The 20,939-nt window shown below is 38.9% G+C and overlaps 1 protein-coding gene across 4 annotated transcripts in view; it reads right to left on the bottom strand.

Annotated features, from left to right (window-relative positions):
• The window catches only part of LOC126202874 (serine/threonine-protein kinase Tao), a 233,712-nt gene that overhangs the window by 56,893 nt on the left and 155,880 nt on the right, over nucleotides 1–20,939 (bottom strand). For all 4 annotated transcript variants that reach the window (XM_049936910.1, XM_049936913.1, XM_049936911.1 and 1 more), the window contains one exon: nucleotides 9,869–10,108. In XM_049936910.1, coding sequence (XP_049792867.1) covers nucleotides 9,869–10,108 — 240 coding nt within the window. The remainder of the gene's footprint in view (nucleotides 1–9,868; nucleotides 10,109–20,939) is intronic.

Here is a 20,939-nt window from a genome sequence, read left to right as displayed (position 1 = left end):
AACACCAGGAAAGGAGATATTGTGCTCTGGATGAAAAGAATATATATACCTGACAATATAAGCCAGACTCTGGCTGAACTCTTGCAGCTTGTTAATTTGTATAAGTCACGTGACAAAATGTACAAATTTGAATTTCTTGCATGTGAATGTGGTCACACAGTTTTGCATTTACCTTCAAATCACTGTGATTGTAATCCGATGGGATCCATTTGCACACAGGCTACACATTATATGCGGGGGGAGGGGGGGACAACCCACCACTTTGAAAATAATGGACACAAATGCTTGTGCATGAAGCAACAGACAGCATCCCCTTCAACGTGGCCACTCTGAAAAGTTTCAGAAAGAAGTCTTTGACAGGGAGATGAAACTGTATTAAAGCCTTGAACCTGTCATCCTACATTTACAATCAAATGGTTCAGACATGGACTAGGATTGAAGATGGTATTACGACACAGACTTTGAAACAACGTAAAGTAATAATCTTTCTTGGTTTTAAAGATTCATGGTTTAAAAATGTTTCTGCGGCATATGAATTGCATACATTGCACGCAAGGACTTCCTAGCTTTCAATGATTAGAAATATGTAGCCTATGACGTATAATGTTCAACATATTGCCTGAGGAGAAGGTAAGCTTTTCCCAGTGCATTGTATGAACTAATTACTTTTGAGAATGCGGCTAGATAAATTCATCAAAAAGTCCAGTATTTCCACAAATATATTCCTGTCATTTTCAAGGTACAAATTGGAAAATGCCTTGAAATGAAAGGGAGGGTAACATGTCAAGATATTAGTGGTTTTAAATGTTATCCGTCAGCATTCCATTGAGTTATTCACAGGTCACACAACCTCGAAGATGTAAAGTGAGATTTCTCTCCAGTAGATGACTGAAATCTTCTTTAAAATGTATTATTACCTCACAGTTTGAACCTATAATACCATGTACCAAAGACAAATTTCGCATGCGCAGACCTCATCCCCTCCACTCTTACGTACTGCTCCGCCTCTATGCGCGGAAGTGCTGTCCTAAGTGACATGGGCACCATATAGGTAGGAATTGACTGGTTCACTGCCGAGCCTAACATTGCATATTAAGATTTTTTATGAATCTCAACATCAACGAACACAGCACAATAACTATATATTAAACATCACCCTTTTGCCAGGGCACCCACTAATAAAAAACTATTTAAATCATATACAGGGTGTTACAAAAAGGTACGGCCAAACTTTCAGGAAACATTCCTCACACACAAATAAAGAAAAGATGTTATGTGTCCGGAAACACTTAATTTCCATGTTAGAGCTCATTTTAGTTTCGTCAGTATGTACTGTACTTCCTCGATTCACCGCCAGTTGGCTCAATTGAAGGAAGGTAATATTGACTTCGGTGCTTGTGTTGACATGCGACTCATTGCTCTACAGTACTAGCATCAAGCACATCAGTACGTAGCATCAACAGTTTAGTGTTCATCACGAACGTGGTTTTGCAGTCAGTGCAATGTTTACAAATGCGGAGTTGGCAGATGCCCATTTGATGTATGGATTAGCATGGAGCAATATCCGTGGCGCAGTACGTTTGTATCGAGACATATTTCCAGAACGAAGGTGTCCCGACATGAAGACGTTCGAAGCAATTGATCGGTGTCTTGGGGAGCACAGAACATTCCAGCCTATGACTCGCGACTGGGGAAGACCTAGAATGACGAGGACACCCGCAACGGACGAAGCAATTCTTCATGCAGTTGACGATAACCCTAATGTCAGCGTCAGAGAAGTTGCTGCTGTACAAGGTAATGTTGACCACATCACTGTATGGAGAGTGCTACGGGAGAACCAGTTGTTTCTGTACCATGTACAGCGTGTTCAGGCACTATCAGCAGCTGATTGGCCTCCACGGATACACTTCTGCGAATGGTTCATCCAACAATGTGCCAATCTTTATTTCAGTGCAAATGTTCTCTTTACGGATGAGGCTTCATTCCAACGTGATCAAATTGTAAATTTTCACAATCAACATGTGTGGGCTGACGAGAATCCGCACGCAATTGTGCAATCACGTCATCAACACAGATGTTCTGTGAACGTTTGGGCAGGCATTGTTGGTGATGTCTTGATTGGGCCCCATGTTCTTCCACCTACGCTCAATGGAGCACGTTATCATGATTTCATACAGGATACTCTACCTGTGCTGCTAGAACATGTACCTTTACAAGTACGACACAACATGTGGTTCATGCACGATGGAGCTCCTGCACATTTCAGTCGAAGTGTTCGTACACTTCTCAACTACAGATTCGGTGAGCGATGGATTGTCTACGCAACCCCGGTACCAAATGTAGAGACTCTCCGTGCTCGTATTGTGGACGGCTGTGATACAATACGCCATTCTCCAGGGCTGCATCAGCGCATCAGAGATTTCATGCGATGGAAGGTGGATGCATGTATCCTCGCTAACGGAGGACATTTTGAACATTTCCTGTAACAAAGTGTTTGAAGTCACACTGGTACGTTCTGTTGCTGTGTGTTTCCATTCCATGATTAATGTGATTTGAAGAGAAGTAATAAATGAGCTCTAACATGGAAAGTAAGCGTTTTCGGACACATGTCCACATAACATAATTTCTTTCTTTGTGTGTGAGGAATGTTTCCTGAAAGTTTGGCCGTACCTTTTTGTATCACCCTGTATAAAACATCTTGCAATATACATAGTTAAATTTGAAAACAGACCTGTAAATTGGCTGTGTGAAAATTATTCTAACACATTATTCTTATAAAAAAGGCATTTAACGAATGATTTCGCCATATTGTCTTGTGCTTTTGATTCAGTGAGTGTGTACTCAACTACTGGCCATTCAAAAGTCCCGCCCGCAGTTTGGCAGGGACGGTATCAAGAAATTAAAATGTTTTGTTTTGTTTTCACATGCTAGAAATTCTTGAAACTACTTGGCCACAAACTGTGTTCCGTTGTCAGACAATAGGTGCTTAGGTTACCAACATCTTTAAAGTAATGGCCTCTTAATTTAATCAGCACACAATTGGTCATCACTTTTTAGTGGATATACAGGGTGAACGAGAAGTCCCTGTACACCTGTAACCACTGCTGAGTATCAAAAGCTATTATGCAGGTTGGTAGCTAAGTTACTTCTTATCAATTGTTGTAATCACTTGTTGGGACTTGTGTTTACATATTTCTGAAGTCTCAGTGTACTTTTAATTTGTAGTCAAGGCAGATGTGAACGATCATAGTTACACTACTGAGGAGCACTTATTGACAAGTGTGTGGGTGCACAGACGACAACACACAGGTCAGGCAAAGACAGATTATGGGAGCATTCCAGGAAAGACTTAATAAAGCTCCAAAGCAAAAGGCAAGACTTCCAGACTGGGAAAAAAATGCTTATGGTTTTGCTTTTGGCAGTGCTAAAAGACAGGCCACAGAGTGGAAAAAAGAAGACACAAGAAGAAACATGTAACCGAGTCTCTGCTTCAATTCAACAATGTCCTACGAAGTAGACACGTAAACATGCTTCATAACTGTGTATACTGAGGATAACTATGGGAGATCACGTGATAAAAGACCTTAAGGTCAGACCTTTTAACCAACGTTCATGAATAAGTTATCAGATACAGGCCAGAATGAGCAAGTTATCGCGTAACTACGCAATTCAACTGAGGATGAATTTTGTACTACAGCAATGGAAATGCTCAAAAATATGTCAAGAACAACCTGGAAGTGTATGGAAATTTGTGTACATTGTGTACAGCAAGATGGGGAACATACCAGATATATTGGGCACTTAATACATAAGTTAGTACTTGTGTTAAAACTAATCAAATCAGTTACCATTCAATATTAGAGGGTATGGGGACTTCTCACCTACATTGCAGTTTAACCAACTTAGACCTACACTTCAACACAACAAAGATGTGTCCTATTTCTCCCTGACCTCTGGATAGTGGACCATAGAAGTCACTGCTGATAACTCCCGTAGCTTGCTCGGAATAATGGGATACAGCACTGTGCATACTGCCATTGTTTATACTTTAACTTTTTGAAAAGTCTCGAAAGATTTTAATAATTTCTTTATTTGGTTACTCATATTTCTCAATTAATAATATGGTACTCATTCATATGCATGACATTTTTTTGGACCAAAGGCATGATGGGGAAGATACCAAAGATATTGGGCACTTAGTACATAAGTAGTTGCGTTAAAACAAATCAAATCAATTACCAATCAAACACGGTAACATTCAATATGTCACTACCAAGTTACTAATTTTATACTTGTTGTATACATAGCACTCATTTCTCCGCATTGTTCTTTTCATGGAATATGATCTTAACTCCGTCAGAACAGGCCTTGGAAGGCCCAACAGTACTGACCAGCCGTCGTGTCAGCCTCAGTTCACATGCATCATTGGATGCGGATACGGAGGGGCATGTGGTCAGCACACTGCTCTCCCAGTTTACGAGACTGGAGCCGCAACTTCTTAATCAAGTAGCTACTCAGTTTGCCTCACAAGAGCTGAGTGCACCCGGAAGCCAACAGTGCTCGGTAGACCGGATGGTCACCCATCCAAGTGCTAGCCCAGCCCAACAGCGCTAAACTCTCATGATCTGATGGGAACCGGTGTTACCACTGTGGCAAGGCCATTGGCTGTGGAATATGATACTCTTGTACAATCTCCATTGGTCACAGGTGTCTGTACTATTCTGTTGCAAGTTATCAATATGAACCCTTAAATATATGTCCTACCTTTGTTTTCTTTCTAAACTGTAACAAAATTCCCATCTTTACCATATTTATTAACCTTTGAAAAATAAAATGCAGTTTCCCCTTTCTTTTACATCTAGATTTGACTGAGGCCTGTAGGTAATTAAGATAGTGCATATGGCACTATGTCATCTTGTCCTCATATATGTAATAGAAAATCTAAACACGTATAGAAAAAGAGCCAATCTTTTGAGTTTACTATCTCGTAGTTTGCTTTTCAATAGAAATGTTAATGCACTACAATCTGTGCAGTCCAGTCACATTAATGTTTCACAGCCTGTGGCTGACAATATGCAATAACCACTCACAGATGGCAGGTAGCAGCATTAGCTGTGGAGGGCACATAAAGCATGTTGGAGAGACATGGAAAACAGTGCAGTCGTTATAGTAATGTGGAAATAGAGTGATTTATCTGGCGTCCAAAAGAACATGTTCATTGGCTTTTGGGCCAAAGGTGGAAACATTTCACAAATGACTAAATTTGTATGGTTGAAGTATATGGTGCATGGCAAAATGGTGCTATCCAAAAGTGGCACCAAGACAACTATTCTGCACCACAGACCATAGATGACAGAGGTAAATGATGGCTGGGGAATTGCGTAGGGCAGACAGACATGCAACTTTAGAGTACCTGTAAAGCAACTGACCATCCAGATGAAACAAGGGGCTACCAACAGTGTTTCCTCAAGGACCATTCAGAGAACAATGTGTACAGACACCCACAGCAGGCTCCTGGTTTACGCACCCATGCTGACTGCTGTACATCGGCAATAAAGGCTGGAATTTGCATGCTAATACTGCAATTGGATGTCCACTAAGTGACACTAGGTGTCCTTTTCAGATGAATGATGTTGTACGCTAAATCACACAAATGGCCACTGGCATGTACAGCATTAACCATATGAAAGCAAACACCCTGTAGCAATCACTGGAATTGTCCAGGACGAAGGGCGGTCTCGTTATCCAGAAAGGCACAACAAAAGTATGCATTTATCCTTGGGCACCATGTCTACCCCTACATACAGTTTGTTTTTCCTCAGCATGATGTCATCTCACCAGCAGGACAACGAAACATGTCACACAGCTCGCAGTGCACCTGTGTGGTTTGAAGAGTATCAGGATGAGTTAACCATACTCCACTGGCCATTAAATTCCTCCAATTTAAACATAATCAAGAATCTGTGTTACTACGCTGATAGGGCTGTTTGCACCATTGATCCTCAATCGAGAACTCTAACGCAGCAAGCCACATGGCACTGTAATTGGCATGGCTCCACACCCTGTCAGTACCTTCCAGAACCTCATTACCTCTCTTCTTGGCAGGTCTCATAGCAAAAAGTGGTTATTCAGGCTTTTGAAAGGTGTAGTTTCGTTTCCTGCTAATAGGTACCTAAATTTCTCAACACTCATATTACAGACAAAGTTTTTTTGTTATAGTGTAATTGCATTCATGATATTTAAGCATACTACAAGCTAAAGTTATCAGCCTGTGTTCTATTGTATTGTCTGTCTTATATTCCTAAAAAATGTGACATCCCAAATCATGTATGTATGTATTTAGTCATTGCTAAATGGAAAGGTTAAATGAAATTTGGGAGACCTAGTAATGTTGGGTTTGCCAAAGTTTCTTTTATATTGTTGAATTCTTCTTTGCAATGTATATCCCAGTACCATGCTGCGTTTTGTTTCAATAGTTTCATTGAATTAGGTCCATTAAGCACTACATTTGGAAGGAATTTTCTGTAAAATGCTATCATTCCTAGCTAAGATTTTGGAAACTTCATATGAAGAAAAATTCGTCTGAAGTTTTGAGGTATTCCTTCCGAGGTGTGGTTGCCATAACTGTGTCATCCATTATAATGACACTTTATCCCTTAACCCATTACCTGTCACCTAATCCAATGCTCTTATGAATACAGACACAGAAAAATGTATACCAAAGGGTTGTACTTTGAACTGATATGACTGGTCTTCGAATAGAAATGTTGTATATTTTCTCGATTTGTTGTGTAGTGCCATTTGCCAATATCCTACTCTTAAATCCATTGTGCTTATGTACATTGCCCATGCGAACTTCAATGACATTCTTCTATTAAGAATAGCCTGTCCCTTCCTGGTTCAATTATTTTATTGAAAGTGCATGTGTCTAGCACCAATTGTATGGTTCCACTGGATTTTTAACAACTACTAAAGGTTTCTTGAAACAACTATCAGATGACTCAACTGCATTTCACTAACATTTTACGAATTTTATTTTGTACCAATGGCTTTATAGATGCTTATATAGAGTATGGTTTTATGTAGAATGGATTGCAAGGTTTAATCTTTTAAGTACAAACAAGCTTTCTAATAATCCCTGAACTTTAAGAGCCAGCCACGGTGGCCATGCGGTTCTAGGCGCTGTAGTCCGGAACCGCGGGACTGCTACGGTCGCAGGTTTGAATCCTGCCTCGGGCTTGGATGTGTGTGATGTCCTTGGGTTGGTTAGGTTTAAGTAGTTTTTAAGTTCTAGGGAACTGATGACCTAAGATGTTAAGTCCCATAGTGCTCAGAGCCATTTGAACCATTTTTTGAACTTTAAGACATTTATTTATCATATCATCTTTTTTGTTTGTGTCAAGACAGTTTTCTTATTTATATTGTTCGTTACATCATTTTTGTTTACCTGTAAATCATAATTGTGTAACTGGTGTTCGGTATTTTTGTCTTTGTTCTGCTTCCGTCTTAAGACTTAAACCCAATCTAAGTGCAATTATTTGTTCAAAGTATATCTTAACTATTTCTTCTTCTTGTCGATATGGAAATGTTTCTGTTGCATTATGGAAATATAATGATGCTTTCCGGTCTGAAAGCAAATATATGCCTTTTAAAACTGCAACAGTGAACACTGGTTGCTGAAATGTATATTCATTTAAACCTAGCATTACTAACGTGCTTTTGATAACTTCTGCAACTAAGAGGGTGGAGATGTACTTAATGAGGGAAAAAAAAAGAGAATTGTTAATTGTCACTGACTTTTAGATACTGATGTGAAAGAAGGGCTCTGAGCCTAAAAATATGAGAATGACATCTGTTGGGAAAAGTAACATCCTCTAGCGAGACTTATCTTTGTGTGTTAAGTTTTACTCATAAATTTAAAACTATTACAGAATGTGGGAGAAGAAATCATTACAAACAATAACAATTTTTTTCCAAATTCATGTTTACACGACTAGATAACAATATTTTCAACAAAACGTGAGCAAAAAGTAACATCCAAGAATACCTTATATGAGGTGAGGTTTGAATCACGAATGGATATGCATTCAACAGATTTGAATGTCCAAATAAAAACAAAATTTTTGGACACACTAAATGTATTCTCGCAATTAAATTTCACATGGTCATTTCTGAATGTCATGCTTGGTGTTGACTTCATCCTTACTGAGGATAAGATACACATTTCTATCCATGTTAAACCTACAAACAAGTACCAGTACTCACATTTTCACAGTTGCCATCCTTTTCATGTCAAATATTCCCTCCTATATAGCCTTGGAATTTGAAGCAAGCCTTCACATTGGAGTCAAACATTTTTCTTCAGATGCAGGCACTTTACAACAGTGCATCACCATTCTCAGCTCAGCATCTACTGCACCTAAAGTATGCCAGCAACCTAGTTCAAAAGAGATCTCCAGGGTCACCGCATCCAATACTGGTATTGCTGATCCTCCCAAACAACAATTTAGGAACACACCATTTGTCACTCAGTACTACCCAGGTACTGAACGTATTTATCAGTTACTTCCACAAGGCTAGGACTTCCTAAACTCATGCACTGAAAATAGGTCCACCATTCTGTCTTGACATTTTGCCCACCACATCTAGGATAGTTTTGGCCCCCTCCCCCCCTCAAATTTCTGCAATACCCTCATCAGACCCCATGTTGTCTCCTGCATCTATTTCCCTACCCTATGGCTCCTACACCTGTGACAATTACTGCAGTAAAAGACCATTGCACCCTTCTGACACCACCTATACCAGACCTGCAACTGGCAGAACATATGCTATCAAACGGAGAGTCACCTGTGAAATGAAATGCTGGGTACCAGCTCCTGTGTAAGCACTATTTCGCCTTCTGCAACGGTATGAGTAGCAACAAATTATGTTACGGTGAATGATCATATACAAAGGGTATATAAAGGCAACACACAATATCCTGTCACAGGACATGGCAGCTGTGACCTCGGTGTCTGTTTCACCACGTGTGCCATCTAGATTCTCCTTCCTGACATGCCTCCCAGAACTCTGCAGATGTCATTACAACATTCTATTGGTTCTCGCCACCCACCTGCTCTAAATTTATGGTAATTTTTATTGGTCCCAGTGTTCATTTTTGATACCTATTCTTTTTCTTCATTCCATTTTAGTTTTCTATATCTTAATTTTCTAACCTCTCTATTTTTCCCCACTCTCTCACCTGTTTACCATATATAATGTACTTAGCTTTTTGCACTTACTAACTCTTGCATGATGTTTTGTCAGTACTCTGTGTCTTGATTACTACCCACCTTCCACTCTTTTTAAGTTCTCAGGTTATCGAACTTTGCCTGAAGCAAGCACCAACAATCAGTACTTTCAGTCTCATCCCATTCAGTAAGCCTCTCCCGACCCGAGGTTTTCGGTGTTTTTTCCATAACCCTCTCCACTTCCTAAACACCAGTCCTTTTCTTTCATTTTTCTTCCTTTCCCTTCAGGCCTTCTGCCATTAGAAGCCACTGACTCTAAAAGGTGGCACAGTTCCATATACTTTGCGCGTGTTTTCTCCTGCCACCGCTTGGTGAGTATATTTTTTTATATATCCATATTATATTATAGTTTCAATCATTGGTTATTTTCGTTCAAATAAAATTTTAGTAACTCTACTGCCACTATATAATGATTGAAGAATAAACTTTTAGTGAGCTAGAACATTTTGGCAAGTGAAAAATGTTGATTTCAAATAATACAACCACCCAATTACTGTTTAATAAACAGACACCAATGTTTCAACATTTTGCAGAATTAGCTTCACATACCACATATTCCTAATACCAAAGTGGCCCACCTTGAGGCTCTTCGGCTGCTGCTTCAGCTCTAATGCATGCTTCTTACGTAGCTCCCGTTCAGCACGCTCCATATAGTCCTGTTGGTTCTGCAGTTCTGATGCATGCTGCCTCATGATCTGATCCTCACGAAGTTGATGCACAGCTCTTTGCTGCCTGTACTCCAATTCCTGCGTTTTCTCGTGGTGCCGAAGAAGCATTGCGTGAGCTTGCTCCAGTTGTTGCTGTCTCTTACTTAACTCCTGGAAAAGACAAAGCAAACAAGACATCAGTAAACCAACTGATTGGCTTTCATACTTAATACACTATGGCACAAACTCTAATTATAAATTTCTGTAACTCACAAAAAAATAGGTTGCAACAATGTCATGCTCAAAGATTTGTGCCAACTTTTTTAAAAGAAAATTTAGAAACGTCAAAGATTTGAATTATAAACAACTTTCATTGCAGCTATGATGATGTTAATAACTTCAGTATTTAATTTTGCACAACTTAATAATGGGCAATCTATTAGAAAGGTGTCAGTCTTTGGCTACCAGTAAGAATCATCCCAGTATTCACTTGTTATAATATGGCAAATTATGAAAAAATGAAATCCAGATGGATAGACCAGGTGAAAAAACAATCTGAATAATCTCATAAAGTTTTGTTTGATAAAACTATTTAAATGGATAGATAAAAGTTTTGTTTGGTTTTTTGACTTGTTCAGTAAGATACCACCACTTGTGACATTGTTGCCAACAGTAATCAAGAGAACATTCAAACTCTTCTTTCAAAGTCTTCGATCAAAATCATTAATAAGTCCAAATAATTAATTTTATTCAGCAATGAGCATCTTAAGATACGTGTAATAATACGTAAAGGACTCAAACAAGCAGAAAACTGCATTGTTATGCTGGAGAATAATTTTTGTGTACATTACTAAATTTTATAAAACTCTACCTGGCAGAGATCAGAGTCAAGGGGACCAGCTTTGAGCCAGTGTGACTGTGTGAACATCAACGCGGCTTACTGCTGATGTAGCACAAGGCAGAGCACCAGGCAAGCACTGCCACACAAAATCTAAGCAAAGGGAGCAAAAGCGCAATTGGCAAAATGTTACATAACAGTGTAGTATGAAGTAACATTCTGTAACTTCAAGTGCCAGAGCACCTCTGCAATAGTCAAATCTTGCCGAAAGACCCAATCTCAGTGACACCAAAATAATTACTGAACTACCAAAGTGAAGCCAAGAGCATGGATGAGACCAATATACGAGGGCAAATTCAATAGTGCGCCCAGGGAGACTGTTTCATAGGTGCAAGCTCAGCTTTTTAAATAATGTTAACTTTCTGTGTGTGTTGCTAGAACTGGAGAGAACAACGGACTATAGAGTTTCATTGAAACCACGAGAAGCTGATCGATTATGATCTGCCTGCTACCCACTTGCTGACTTCAACACAGACACAGCCAATCTGATGCAAACTACAACTGTGGCCTGCCATTACCGCCTACTGAAACATCGCATATGAGGATTAGACTGGTCTGCAGATGGAAAAAGTTGTTACCTCCACACCATCCAGGCAGTGTGTGTTCATGTAGCCTCCTGGCCAACTTGTGAATATCTGCAATTTTTGTTGATCCATTGTGGACGACCAGGGCATATTCTTCACGACAACCGACATCTACCACACTGCTGGCTATCTGCACTTAACCACGTCATGGACTGTGTATGAGAGCGCTGACATGTCAAGGCCGCAGTGGACCACAGAAATGTTCAGTGTGAGCAGCACCTGCCCGTCTGCACACTGCTGACAACATAACAAGCAGCCACAGCTCAGACATGCAGCACCGCTGTCACAACTTGCCGAAAGGACATATTACACCTTCGTACCTTGTGCTTAGGCCCGACCACCCGCACGATGCACTGAGACACTTTTATAACTCTGTAAACTCAACCTGGTAAACAAGTGTTATTACAAATACCACGGTATCACTTAAGGCCTCTGGGTGGATTCTGCATCACTTTCCCACGTACTCCATACTCGGTCTCCTACAAACAAAGTGACATCAGCTCCCCAGGGTTTATCCAGAAGTAAGGTTCTCTTCATTTGTACGAATAGGCAACATTGTTTCTTCTCACAGAAATATATGTCATTAAAAAGAAGAGACTTGGCTCTTTTTACTACATAATTGCCATCTTTTTCTACACAATGGTGCTCCAATTTTTGTATCTGCATGCCGTAGAACTCCACCGCCAACCCACTGAGCAAGCACTTCCCCTCTTCTTGGATTTCATCGTCATTCTGGAAACGCTGGCCACCTAAGTGTTCCTTTATCGTGGGGAACAAGTGATAATCACTAGGTGCAACGTGCAGACTGTAAAGTGGGTGGAACTTGACAGTCCAACCAAAGTTTGACAAAAGTTCCTCGGTTCGCCAGGAGCCATGAGGTTCGGCATTATAGTGAAGCAGCATTACACCTTCTGTCAGTCATCCTCTCCGGCAGTTCTGGATAGCTTGCCTGAATTTTCACAGTGTTTTGCAATAACTGTCAGAGTTGATTGGTGTCCCGGGTTCCATAAAATCAATCTCAAAACACAGTGGCCATTACTTTTCCAAGAGAAGGAGATTTTTTGAACTTCTTTGTCACTAATGAGCCAGACTGAAACCATTGTTTGGATTTTTCTTTCATTTCGAAAGTGAAATGAAACATCTACATTTAATAACCCATAAAAATGGAGTCCAACAATCCTTCCTTATTTTATTGACACTTCTGAAGAAACTGGCGAGTATAGTGCAGGCGTTACTCCTCGTGTTCTGCTGTCAGCATACGCGGTACCCACTGAGTACAATACTTGTGATATCCCAATTTCCCATCAAAGCTCTTTCAACTGTACGATAAGAACTCCCAGGAGTCCAAGCAACAAATTCACAGATGGTGATCCTTCTGTTTTGAAGCACTTCGCGTTGGATGATCTCGATAACTGCCTCTGAAACTGAAGGTCTTCCACTCCGTTCTTCATTGCAGACATCCTTCCAGCTGGCACTTAATTCCTGCACTATTTTCAGATGTGTTGAATGGACAAACTTGTCACCATACACTTGTGTGAACTGATGATAATATCCATGGGTGGAGTTCCTTTGACATGCAAAAACCGAATTACAAAATTAATCTCTCACTTGGCGGGATCAACAATGGGTACTGTAACACTACGAGTCAAGATAGCTGTAACGGAACTTGAATAGCGTAAAGTTATCATTAAAAACACATGCCGCGAAAAGCTGTATCATTATCATTAACAAGCAACCAAAACTGTTCATCAAAGGGTTTCGGTGAATGAGTGGTGAATGCGAAATGAAACTGTGAACGAAGTTATGTTAAATAAAACAGAAGAGACTAGACAGTTTGGTCGTATCTGTTATTATTCCATAAACTGTAACATTTCTTCTCGTTCTACGAAGCCTTTATAGACGATCGTTATGACAATTTGCTTTGAAGGGATCTTGTTACGAGTTAAGTTTTGGGGACCTAGTCAAGAAGGGATTGTCTGTAGATACTAACTACTGCAGCTATTCTGGAATCAGGTGCTACCGTGACCGTTGTGTGTTGTCAATGGCTTAAGGTCATCATATCTCATGCTCTAAGATCGACGCGCCTTTCCTCTTGGTATCACGGTAACAACGACAACGCTGACGACGAAAGAAGATACGGTAGAAGTGGCGCCACAACGTGCGGCTCGATCGAGGAGGATTGCTGCATTGAGTCGAGTGTCATCCGGATTCATGAACCCTAGAGTTGGAAAATATTGTAGCAGCCAGTGAATCTGTCCAATGAGAGAGGTATTCTTCAATAATCGCTAAAAGTGAGCGATACTACCAGGTATGATTAAAATAACAGTATGATTATAAAAAAAAGGAAGTTGAGACTTGTGATTTTGATAGATAAATATATATAAATACATAGTGAAAATAAGTGTATGTCTTGGTAGTGAATAATCATGTCAAAACGAACGAAAAGAATACATGATAATGTGCAGTTGAGTACATTAATGAGTAGAGAGAGAGAGAGAGAGAGAGAGAGAGAGAGAGAGAGAGAGAGAGAGAGAGGAAAGTGAAGAGGATATGGATGATGCATCCCATGAGTTCAATGTGGGACAGGAGACATGTACAGATAATAATACAATTATTGATTTAGAGCCGTTAGGAGATTCAAATACAATGATAAGTAAGGTAAGCAGCGTGGGAGAACATAAAGATCTTGAGGTTTCAGAAGTAGATCAGCAAGTTGATCCTCAAAATGGAAATATTAATCAAAAAATGTTTGATATGCTGGTATCAATAAATACTCAAATGGGTGTAATGAATGGAAGACTTGGTTCACTAGAAAAAGATAATAAGCAATTAAAAGAGGACAATCAAAAGTTAAATGAAAAATTTGAGGCCCAAATTTGGTTCATTAGAAGGTAAAATGGATTCTTTGGAAAGCAAACTGAACACCTTTGATCAGAAACTGGAAAATACCAAGAAAGAATTAAAGGCGGACTGGGAGACTCAAATGCGAAATTTGGAGGACTAGATGTAGAGTTTTCTAACACATTAGAAAGGCAACATAATAATTTAATGGGATAACTTTGTGATGTAGAAAAGAAATATGAGGTAGTTTCGAAGAGTTATGATGGCCTGTCCAATAGGGTGGTTAAGTGTGAAAGCAGATGTTTCGATGCTAGCGCACAGATAGAAGAGCTTTCGAAACAAATAGTCGAGTTTGAGTCTGATGCTCGTAAAGGGACTGAAAAGTATTTAGTAGATCAAACTAAAAGACTTGACGAAGATCTATCTAAATGGATAGAAATAAAAGGAAATGAAATTGTAGACAAGGTTAAGACTTCTATTGGATCCCAGCCAAATGAAAATATCAATGAGCACCTAAGTAGAAATGATGAATTAATTAAACTCTTCACTAGCGAAATTCAGAAAATAAAAGACAAAATAGTTGATGAGTTACCTAAATGGCAAAAGGAAACCAATCAAATTGGTGGAGTTAGAACGAAAGTAATCACAAAATTTGTTGACAGAGGACGAACGTTCGGAGAATAGGTCGAAAAACAACCGAACATGTGATAATACGAAGTACAATTGTGGTGAAAATTTGCATTGGGAAGTTGATGATTCGGTTGGTAAAGATGATGATTCTTTTGGTCAGCGAGTATATTTGTCTTCTTTAAAGGTGGAGAACAGCATTTTTAAAAGTAGACAATTCCCAACATTCTCCACTGAAAACAACAACCTGCATCCGAAAATCTTTATCAATAATTTCAAAAGAATATTTCCGCGTAGCTGGTCAGAACACGACCGACTTCAATTTATAGTATCCAAAATTACCGGAGAAGCCGCATTATGGGCCGCCGAAGTAAGTGAAAGTTGCCATACTTGCGCTGAGTTTGAACAACTTTCTTTGGCTAAATACTGGTCGTCAAGTAAACAAGAGAAATTAAGAAAAGAGGTTTACCAACCTGAGTATTTTAACAGTAAAAGGAGTACTTTAAGGCAATATTTTGAAAAGTACATAAATAAGACACGTTATTGGAGTGATCCAATTTCTCACAAGGAAGTGATCAGAATTTTGAAGGGAAGGCTGCCCATAAATATACGTGAAAAGTTAATAAATGTTCCTGACCACGATGTAGAACAATTCTTGTCCGTGATTGACTCTATAGATATGATTATGGAAGACGCAAGACAAATGAGTAGTAATCAAATGTCGACTCACACTCATAGTAATACGAATAATTATAATAATAATTTAACGTATGATAATAATAATAATAATAATAATACCGAAAACCAGGTCAAACCCTCATCACAGGAGTGTGGACAAGCTTCGTCCTATGGTTGCAATAAAAACAATGATTATAATAAATATAGAAGAGAGACTTACTGTGCTAGAGGTAAACCTCGATACGGTGACGCGAATGTGCGTAGTAGTGATATTAATAAGAGTAACAGGTACCCAAGTGATGAACCCAATTGTATTCGACCTTGGGAAGATAATTCGAAGCATAATGTTCATCGGCAGGATGGAACAAATGCCTCGAATCCTCATCCAGCACAAGGAGTTATACCAATGGGTGAAGGAGCCTCCAATGTGCAACAGGGTGAATACCATAACTCGGATCATACTGTACGCATTGTGGAAGTTCATGAACCCCCACCGATGACTCAACGAGATAGATTAAACTAATACCTGTCACCAAATGCCTTCCTAGGATGACTGGAAAGGAGAAGGAAGGCAGGCATCAATTTGAACGGGGAGTATTAAGGTACAATAATGATCAGGATATAAGGAATGAATTAATTGAAGAAAAACCTGAAGTTTCTCATAAACGCGGTCAAATTTTACAGGCAATAATTCCAACAAGTATAAATAATGTTGATATTGAAATATTAATTGATACTGGAGCGACTATTAGTGTCATGATGCTGGACTGTTTAAAACAGATAAGCTGAGGGGTAAAAATGCCCACTTTTCCTATCATAGGATGTACCGTGTCTGGCGTGTTCAGCGCAAAAATGCAAAAAGTTGTGAAACAGGTACATGTCGATGTTACAATACGGGGGCCTCAAATAGAAAGTACATTCCTGGTTGTTCCTAAAATGACAGTACCATGTATCTGGGGTTTGGATTCATTTTGTGAGACCGGTGCAATCATTAATTTAGAGAAAGGTGAATGTATATTTAATTCCAATGGCAATGTTTTGACAGCCACACTGAGAAAGGGCCGAGTAATTCCAAATCAATTGTGTATGAATCTAATGGTAAAATATGTCAGTATTTATGATAAAAATGTGTATGATATCTGCCTTATTGAATGTTCTGAAGAAATGATGGATAAAATGTCATTGCAGGAAAAGGTCAGAATATTTATCTGTTATCCAAAGGGACAAATTGTACTACTTGTTGGAAGCATATCAGTCTATTTTTAGTAAACGCCCAGGTATAATAAAAGACTCTGAATACCATATAAAGACGTATGCACATAAACCCTTTTGTCGTACTTCCTATTTTTAGTAAACGTCCAGGTATAATAAAAGACTCTGAATACCATATAAAGACGTATGCACATAAACAAAGAAGGAAGTAGTCAGAAAGGAAATCAATAAAATGTTAGAATGGGGTATTATTGAGCCCTCAGATTCCGAATATTGTAACCCTCTTGTGGCGGTAATAAAACCTAATGGTGACATCAGATTGGTGTTGGATGCCAGAGAGATCAATAAGATCATTATACCTGTACAAACGCGACCTGAGAACCTAGAAGAGTTAGTACAAAAGTTTTATGGTGCCCGCTTCTTAACTTCTTTGGATATGCGTAGTTCATATTGGCAAATTAGAATATCGAAAGAATCTCGAAAATATACTGCATTCGTTTTTCTGGGCCGAAGTTACCAGTTTACCGTCATGCCATTTGGGTTGAAAATAAACGGTGCTGTTTTCATATCAGCATTCGATACCGTACTGGGCAGAGACCTTTTGAATGAAGTTACTTTATATGTGGATGATTTGCTAATTGCTTCTGAAAATTGGGAGGAACATTTGGACTTATTAAGAAGAGTTTTTGCAAAATTTTTGGAATATGAAGTTACTGTAAATTTGAGCAAATCCAAGTCTGCTCATAACCAATTGAAATTTCTTGGACATATGATTACTCCTGAAGGGATAAAACCAAATCCTAAAAAGATGGATGCAATTAACAGATGTGCTTATCCAAAGAATAGAACGGAATTAAAGTCATTTATTGGCTTAGTTTCATTTTTTCGACGATTTTTACCCAATCAGTTAGGAAGCCAAGACTGTTTGTTAAGGCTGTTAAGAAAAAATGTCATGTGGGAGTGGAATTCCGAATGCACGCAAGCTTTTGATAACATCCACAATGCTTTGACTAATGCTCCACTGTTACATCATCCGAGACTTGATCAAGATTTTTATATTGCTGCAGATGCTTCTGAAACAGGATTGCGTGCCACTCTTTTCCAGATGGACAATCCAGAAGATATCAGTACCATCAAAATAATTGAGTTTGCCAGCAGAACACTCTCTAGCTGTGAACGTGCGTATTGTACTACTGAATTGGAAGTACTGGCCGTGGTCTGGTCGATTAGAAAGTTTCGCTATTTTGTATATGGAAAGAAGATCATTGTATTCTGCGACCACAAAGCTTTATCTTTTATTTTAACAGGAAGGATGTTCCATTCATGTTTAACCCGGTGGGCCTTGCTACTGCAAGAATATGATATTACGCTCAAATACATCAGAGGGAAAGACAACATCATAAACGATGCTCTCAAGACTACCGAAAAGAAAGAATGACGACGAGTGTGAAGAACGGACTATTGACTTTAAAGTCATGAATTTATCAAGGTAATATTGTGAGAGACAGATTTCACAGCTATGTCGAAGTCTTCCACAACTGCAAGAAGATAAGTTGTGGAAAGCCATTAGACATGCTGTTGAAAGCAAAACGCTAAGTCACTCTCAAGAACAGTATCAATTAAAATCCGGAATATTGTATCCGAGGAAGGATGAAGATGATGTTTGGAAAGTTTGTGTTCCAAATAAATATTTAGAATCACTAGTATGGTACACTCACTTCAATTGGGGTCATTTTGGTGCCGCTAAATGTACAGCCAAAATAGCACAATACTGCTATCATCCAAATTTGGGACGTCTAGCTACAAATATTCTTAAGAAGAGCAAAATATGTCAGAAGGCAAAACCCATAAACTATTGTCGGAAGATAGAATTACATCTGATCATCCCACAACAACCTTTAATGTTGGTGTCATGTGATGTCTGTGGGCCATGTCCCATGACACGTGGACGGATCAAATATGTTTTGGCTTTCTATGATCTCTTTTCAAAATATGTGAAATTATATCCTTTGAAAAATCTCCATGTTTGACCCATGTTATGCAAATTTACCAACAACTATATAACTGAGCTTAGCAAACCTATAATGATCTTGACAGACAACGCTCCTTATTATACAAGCAAAGTATGGAGAGACACTATGAACGAACAAGGAATCCAGCACATTTACATCTCAAGATTTTACCCTTGTGGAAATCCGATTGAATCTTCCAAGAGTTGAACCGATTTTTACAGTCGTACATAAACAAACAACATTATAAATGGATCAATTGGATTTATGAATTTGAGAAAGTGTATAATGACTTACCGCACTTATCGACAGGTTATTCACCTAACCAAATAGTATTTGGTGAAAGTATTGTGCCAGAATGGATGAAGAAATTACCGGCGATAGAAAAAAAGATTACCAAGACATAAGATATGGTGAAGAAGGTCTACGAAAACCTGAAGCATCAAGCACAATTGAGAAAAACCCGTTTTGATAAAAATGTGAAGAAAGTAGTCACATATGATGTAGGGGAAGAAATTTTATTGAGAAATCACCCAAAAGCATCAACCAGGAAAAGACTGAATAAGAAATGGCAATATTTATATACAGGTCCATACAAAATAATGAAAATACCTCATGAAGGGAGCTACCTCCTGGCAGATTGTGATACTGATGTAATTAAAGGCTTGTTCCCTCACATAGACCTGAAGAAATATTATCAATAATGAGCAAAATATAGATGCAAGAAACACTGAATGATACCAAGACTACACACAGAGTGGACTAAATAAAAGCACCAGTGGATAAATATGTACTTATATTAACTTACAAAGAAAATTAAAGAATGTACCGAAGATTTCCATGAGAAACCTTCTTGGTATCAGCAACAATGACGATGCTGAAATACGATTTATCCTCTCACTGAACAGCGAGGATGGATCATTTTAAAGTGGAATTAAGAGGAAAAGAAAAGTACCAAATCCTCTCTGGTTAAACAAGTGGCCTGATAAGGGTTTTGGCCTAGGATGCCAATCGTCGAACCTGGCTGTGCCTTGCATAGTCGGTTGAAGAACTGAGGGCTTCATCCAAGAAAACAAAATGTGGTGTGAATATGAAGTGATTAGTGCGAAGTGTTTCTAAGACAACCTATAAACAAATGTGGAATTTAGTTAAAGGCATTTTGTCTAGGCCCATTAACTCAACTTAAATATTGTAGAATGTATGTACTGACTTGTTGAGTGAATCTGAGAGTGAGTGTATTCGCCGAAACAAATAACCTCTCCTGCCACAGTACACAAAAAATAAGCCTGTTCTGTCTGGAACCCTCTTCAAGACATCGCAGTCTGGGGGGCCGTGTAACATTACAAGTCAAGATAGTTGTAACGGAACTTGAATAACGTAAAGTTATCGTTAAAAACGCATGCCGCGCAATTTGTTACGATTTGGTCGGTCATAATAATAGTAACATGCTTTTGAATACAATTAAAATATAACGGCGATACCTGTTTAGTGTTATTGGAAATAATATGTAATACAAGTTTATATGCCAACTAGCTCTGCAGATGACGAAGAAATTGAAGAAATGTATGATGAAATAAAAAAAATTATTCAGATAGTGAAGGGAGACGAAAATTTAATAGTCATGGGTGACTGGAATTCGAGTGTAGGAAAAGGGAGAGAAGGAAACGTAGTAGGTGAATACGGATTGGGGCTAAGAAATGAAAGAGGAAGCCGCCTGGTAGCATTTTGCACAGAGCACAACTTAATCATAGCTAACACTTGCTTTAAGAATCATGATAGAAGGTTGTATACATGGAAGAACCCTGGAGATACTAAAAGGTATCAGATAGATTATATAATGGTGAGACAGAGATTTAGGAACCAGGTTTTAAATTGTAAGACATTTCCAAGGGCAGATGTGGACTCTGACCACAATCTATTGGTTATGACCTGTAGATTAAAACTGAAGAAACTGCAAAAAGGTGGGAATTTAAGGAGATGGGACCTGGATAAACTGAAAGAACCAGAGGTTGTACAGAGTTTCAGGGAAAGCATAAGGGAACAATTGACAGGAATGGGGGAAAGAAATACAGTAGAAGAAGAATGGGTAGCTTTGAGGGATGAAGTAGTGAAGGCAGCAGAGGATCAAGTAGGTAAAAAGACGAGGGCTAGTA

This window comes from Schistocerca nitens, chromosome 9, assembly GCF_023898315.1.
Source record: "Schistocerca nitens isolate TAMUIC-IGC-003100 chromosome 9, iqSchNite1.1, whole genome shotgun sequence".
NCBI classification, from domain to species: domain Eukaryota; kingdom Metazoa; phylum Arthropoda; class Insecta; order Orthoptera; family Acrididae; genus Schistocerca; species Schistocerca nitens.
The sequence above is the reverse complement of the archived record's forward strand: the minus strand, read 5'-3'. Positions and strand labels throughout refer to the sequence as shown.